Source organism: Aedes aegypti, unplaced genomic scaffold (assembly GCF_002204515.2).
Source record: "Aedes aegypti strain LVP_AGWG unplaced genomic scaffold, AaegL5.0 Primary Assembly AGWG_AaegL5_hic_scaff_62_PBJ_arrow, whole genome shotgun sequence".
Taxonomy (NCBI): domain Eukaryota; kingdom Metazoa; phylum Arthropoda; class Insecta; order Diptera; family Culicidae; genus Aedes; species Aedes aegypti.
In genome coordinates this window covers 35462-41720 of record NW_018736312.1, presented here as the reverse complement: position 1 = coordinate 41720, position 6259 = coordinate 35462, and the positions used below count along the sequence as shown (strand labels likewise).

General features: G+C 37.4%; 1 protein-coding gene across 1 annotated transcript; it reads right to left on the bottom strand.

Moving 5' to 3' along the window:
- Positions 1–1962: 1962 nt before the first annotated feature.
- Positions 1963–3885, bottom strand: LOC5570597 (mitochondrial import inner membrane translocase subunit TIM44). The gene is made up of 3 exons (XM_001653213.2): positions 3716–3885; positions 3491–3589; positions 1963–3409 (listed from the first exon to the last, which is right to left on the bottom strand). Exons 1-3 carry the CDS (start codon positions 3716–3718, stop codon positions 2210–2212), a joined length of 1302 nt encoding a protein of 433 aa, XP_001653263.1. The 5' UTR covers positions 3719–3885; the 3' UTR covers positions 1963–2209.
- Positions 3886–6259: the final 2374 nt, after the last annotated feature.

The window sequence follows — 6259 nt, the reverse complement described above, 5'->3', positions numbered from 1 at the left end:
TTTCTGTGATTATTTTTGGAAAAAAACAGGTTTTTTTAAGATATCCAAAATGAAATTCTTGGAGAAATTCCTTGGGAAAATTCTTGAAGTGGTTTCATGGGAAATAATCACTAAATAAAATCCAGGAGAGAAATTAAAATATCTATCCATTTATCAAATATGAAGAAATCTTCAGAGTTATATCTGGATTTTTGGGCAAATACCTGAGATTATTTCTGATTCCTTGAGAAAATCATTGAAAATGCAGTAATACAAACACTATTATTTGTCGTTATGTCTCGAGGAAGTTAAAAAAAAATGCTCAGAGAAATGTCAGGTCTGATTCCATAAAAAATCAAACTTTTTTCTCCTGGTTCCTGTTTTGTTTTTTGATTACTGTTTAGTCTCTTTCTGAATTTTCTTATTTCAAAACACTCAGCCATGCTTCATGAACAATTTCTAAAATTATTGGAAAATATTCAATTTCGGAAAAACCAATTCCGGATAAGTAATCTGGAATTTGAACAACTTTGAATTATTTTTTTACAATCATGATTTATTCAGAGCTATTGATAGTTTTCGAATGGAATGCAAACAATTAATCATTCACCTAAATTACCACATTTGTAAATCTTAAACCGTTTTTTGTTGGATTCTATATGTCAAAATATGGAAAAATCCAAGCCTTTCGGGTGATGGGCCAGTGGTGTAGCCAGGAGGGGCTCTTAAAGGTGCAAATTTTGCATGTCGAATACAATTGTACAATTTTCTTATTCAACTAAAACTACAATTTTAATGCTGATTGCAGTAGTTACAGACAGAACGTATAATTATGTATATTAAAAATGTATATTTATTATACCAGAGGCGTAATCATCGTGAAAACTCTTATTTTTTGTATGTTGATTTCCGACCGCTTGACGCTATCGGGGATTTTTTTTATTTCCGTACGGGTTTGGACCGAAAGGTCTCAGATTTTCATGAAACTTTTTCCACAGGCAGGGCTCATCAATATGTGAATAAAAAAAATGAGAAAAATTCAGGGTCGCTTATTTTCCCGGAAAACTCAGTTGGATTTTTTTTGTTTTCCTCTGACACTACTAACTTTGAAAAATCATAACTCAAGAACGAAGCATCGTAGAAACAAAGTTTTTTTTTATGAAAATGAAAGCAAATTTTCTCAGAAATAAAAAAAAAATATATTAATTGAAAAAAGTTTTCCACGAAATTTTCTACCGTTAAAAAGAAAAGCCGGAAAAAAATGCTCCAACTCGTGGAAAGAAGCTTAAATTTTTGAAATGGTATTTTTTTCGTTTTTGAGTTATGGCCAAAATAGTGCAAATGTGCCATGTTGAGCCTTTTCTTTTTAAAAATCATAGCTCAAGAAAGAAGCATCGTAGAAACAAAGTTTTATTTTTAAGAAAATGAAAGCAAATTTTCTAAGGAATAGAAAAAAATGTTAACTGGAAAAGGTTTTCCACAAAATTTTCCACCATTGAGAAAATTCGTAAAGAAAAGCCGGGAAAACTATGTTCCAATTTGTGTAAGATTTTCAAAGAAATATTTTTGAGAACAGAATTTTATAAATTTCAATCACTGAAATTTTTTAAGATGTACTACTTTTTAATTAAGTCTTTTCGTTTGAAAATCATAACTGAAGATAAAAGCGTCACAGAAACATTTTTTTCGTCAAATCGGAATCAAATTTTCTCAAAAGTTTGAGTTTGTTTGAAATGGAATAAGTTTCCCTGGCCATTTTTCACCGTTAAGGTAAATAAATAATGATAACCCGATTAGCTGTTCCAGCTTACAAACAAAGTATATTTGATCAATAAGAACCAATCCTAAACATATTTAAATACGCTCATTTTTCGTTCCTAAAAATGATCAAATATTGCCAAGATGAGCTGTTTTCAAATTTATACATTTATAAGTTCGGTCGAGTGAAGGAAAAAATCTTCCTCCTTTTTCTTGCCTATGGCGCTCTCTCTCTCTTGACTAAAACTTAGTAACTTAAAATATACCTATCAACATGTACGTTAGGACCCCTCAATGCTCGAAATCGTCTTCCGCTCGCTTTTTGTGACCTGCTTGCGACTTAAAACAATGTAAACCAGTCGAAAGCGCGTCTTTGCGGCCTCAATTTCGTCGATTCGAGCCGCGGACTAACCTAAGGAACAACCGTCCGCGTTAAGATTTGTGTTTCGATTCGACCTCTATTCTCTACCGTCTACACAAACTGCTCGGTACTGTTCGCCTGCAGTTCCATTAACCGCCAGGCGGACTTCGGATTCAGATCGTTCGGATCCCGACAGAGAACCCACACGTAATTGCATCGCATCACCTTTTCCGGATCGCCCTCGATGACGTTCCCCTTGCTGTCCCTCACGCACATGATCTGCTGCGTCTGGAAGGTGATAATCAGCACCGGGCCCTGTTCCATCACTTTGCCCATGGCCAGGTCGACGTTTTCGATGTCGAGCACTTTGGAATCGAGGTAGTAGCCGAGCTTTTGCGCCTGGGAAATCGGTGTGGCGATGATGTTGTACGTGCTTTCGAAGCACCAGTCTTTGAGGACTTCCAAATCCCCGCGGATCATCGCTTCCAGAATGTTCGGGATGATGTCGTTCTCGCAGTCCCGGAGGAATTGCTTCTGGTCGAAGTTCGGGTCGATTTTGCAGATTTCCGTGAGCGTTTCCGAAAGTTCGGTTTTGGAGAAGAGATTTCCCATCACATCGCTGACTTTGTCCGTTAGCAATCGGGAAGCTCGGATCACAGGATTTTCCGATTCGTCGTACTGCATCTTCCACGACAGAACCTTATTCACGGCGGCGTTGTTGTTCTTGAAATTTTCCCAACTCTGATAGAATTTGCTGTCCTTGTGCAGTTCCATTCCCAGTGCTTCCGTGTTCGCCTCGAAGACTCGATTTGCATCGGCCATAGTGACTTCGACTCGCTTCCTTAGTCTTTCCGGAGCCCGATAGACTCGAGCCGAAATGCCTTGACTGTCGATTTCCTGCCTCACGGCTTTCGTGGCTTCCGAAATTCCCTTGAAAGCACCCGTCTTTCCCAGCTCTTGACCCTTCTCAGCTATCGTTTCTCCCATTCCTCGGGCGGTCTTTCCCAACTCCTCGCCAATCTTCCCGGCCTTTTTGGCAATATCTGTCTTGGAAGCTTCGTCCAGCACTTCCGTAACCTTCCCCCGAATTTTGTCCAGGTTGCCCTTCAGCACTTCACTGCTCTTGGAGGCTTCCGATTCCACGGTGTTGAACTTTTGCCTCGCGGCCTTCAGCGCGTCGGACTCCTCCAGCTTCTGCGCTTCCTCTCGGAACTTTTTCAAATTTTCCTTCATCTCCTTGTTCTTCTCCATTTCCGACTTGATGTTGTCCAGGACCTGGGAGAAGAATCCCGGTCGGCGTGTCGAATAGCACTGTAAAGCACAAATAAACCCGTCATAAAACAGTTCCTCCGATGATTACATCACAATCTTCACAGCCGCATCAACACTTACCGCTGTGCATTGGAGTGCCGCATTTTCCCAGCGAGAATTTACCTGAACCGCACCGGTTCGGTACAGGCAGGCAATCCGTCCCGCTTTACTAAGTCGTTGCTGCAAGACAAGATGCAAAATAACCATAAGTATTTCGCCATCGATTATCAATCTCATCGACCCGGAACCGCATGAGTCAAGGTCGGCGGCATTCGGCTTCAGTTAACCGACGATTCCCCCACTTACCATTATTGAAATTTGCCGTAAATGAAACCCCCTCTGGTGAAGACAAGTTGTGAAATACTTTTAAGCACTTAACAACCGAATTAGTTTAGTAAAACTTCATTTTACGACGCGAAACTAAAAACTTGCGACACACTTCTACACAACATTCGATTCGAGCAAGCAGCGCCGACTAGGGTTGTCGCAAATTAATCGATTATTTCGATTAATCGATTAATCGACTCACTAATCGATTAATTTTTCATCGATAGCTGACTCACTTAATAATCGAAATAATCGATTAATTGACTTCGATTATTTGAAGATTTTTCCAAAATAAAATGACCAATTCAAACTACGATTATGTTTTCCTGTAAAACACTGTGTTGTGTTAAGCTAAGTATGCTGTTTCACTCAAGAAAAGTAAACAAGTTTCTTTACTGAATGGGTCAAGAAATTTCCTACAGAGAGTCCCATTTGAAATGACATTTCTCACCAACTGCGTACTGCGATCAGATAAATGTAATTTCCTGGTCCTTTCTGGGAAGAAATTCTCCTCGCATCGAGATAGGCGATTCCTTTTCTTGTCAGTAGCAAACCAGCAAACCAGTTTTCCAAACACAGTCCTATATTCCTATACTGCCGTGAATCGCAAGGCAGTCCCATCTGATTTTTTGTCCAATCTTAGTTTATACATGTTTTGAACATATATTCCTATTATTATATTATTATTATTATATTATATTATATTATTTATGACCTTTCAGCTACACTAACGAGACTGCATAATTTGTTCGGTAAAATTTGTAAAAAAAATTCCAAGTCGAATTATCTTATAATGAAATGTGACCTCATTACAGTCCCACTGCATAGTTTTGTAACGTGTTATACAAAAATTAACGGTATTTTGATCATCCTAATATTTCTCCCAAAAGGTATCAGAATGATGAGCAAAATGTGAAAGTTTCATTGATATCCAAACATGTGTCAATCTCCTAGTATTCGTTTGAATGGAACTCACTTGCGATTCACAGCAGTATATTGTCAATCAATGGCCATGGGTCATTATGTCATTGCATACGCCACAAATTTTTACTAACGTTACCATGTTTTACACTTTACAGGGAGAAGAGAAAAGTATTCTGCTCAATTTCCTTTATTCACTTTTGGAAAGATTCCACATTCAGCGTTTTCTTGATCTTCCTAAAGTATCTCTTGAGATTTTCCCACATTTTTAAACGAATGTTTACAATTAATTTATCAAAAAATCTATTTTTTTTTTCTTCGTACATCGGGGTGATTTTTAGACATTGGCACTAAAAAAGAGATAGTTCTAATATTTCCTTACTAAGAAAACTAACTTTAGAAAGCGATCGTATCCATGCTGCAATAATCTTTCAGTGACCTCGGGGGCGGCGCTACAATGCTTTTAAACGCTCTCAAAAATTAATTTTTGAACCTAATTTAATTTTTTTACACTCTAATGAAAAGGTATGAGACCCTAGAATAGAGTTCTGAACAGTTTTTGTAAATTTGATCATGCTGTACACAAGGAAGTGGTATACACCTATGGTCAGAATTTCATAAGCGTGTATGGCTCACTTTTTTATTCTGATTCACAAGAGCATCAAGACATGGACGATTGATTTTGGTTATGTGATATCGGTTCTGGTAGATCTTTGTGTGGACAATTCCTGAACATCATGTTGTACCATCATTCGTCAGCTCAAAATCTATGATTTTTATCCACACTCAGAAAGACGTCATACCATAGCAAATATTAAATAGGTTATATCCGAATTCTTCATTTTATGACAAAACACGAAGATAGAACGAAATTTATATTATTTTTATACAAAAGTAAAAAAACGTAAAACCTGCGATCAATAACTAGAATCATGGAATCGGTACAGATAGGACTACATAAATTGCTCCAGAAATATCGTATGAAAGCTTCCAGAGTGATTCTCCCGTTAATTTATCCAGGAATTCATAGATTTATAAACTTGTACAGATTTTTCCACAGATATATCCTAAAATTGCTCCAGGAGTCACATTGCGAAAATTTTTCCAAAGAGATCTCTAGGAATATTTATAGCTGTGTAATCCATGTAGATGTCTCTAGGAATTTAACATGAAGCTCGAATATGAGATTCCTTCATTTTTTTTTCAGGAATTGCTTCAGAAATTCCTTTATGGATTCCTTCCCAAATTATTTCGTGATTTGTCCAGGCATTTCTTCAAAGGATTCTTGGAATTAATTCAGGAAGTTGGTAGAGATTGTCTCGAAATTCATATCAAGACTACTTTAGGCATTATTTACAAGGCTATTCCTCCAGGCATTTAAAACAATAAATAAATAAAAAAAAAATTTAAATAATCTTTAGCGTTTCCCAAAAACATTCCAAAATATTTCTCTATCACTTCCATCTAGGATTCATATGCAAGACACTACAAAAAACCCTCATGAGACCGAAAACAACGTCCTCTATGTGCACCTGCAGTATTTGCCCTAAGAATCCTTACAGAAGATGAACCAACAATTTCACCAGGAGTCGTCCACAGATT

Bases quoted from the DNA above. Each gene is read 5' to 3' on its own strand.
- LOC5570597 (XM_001653213.2), bottom strand. The intron at 3,410-3,490 runs GTAAGTGTTGAT...TGTGCTTTACAG, and splicing joins CGGCACTCCAATGCACAGCG to TGCTATTCGACACGCCGACC.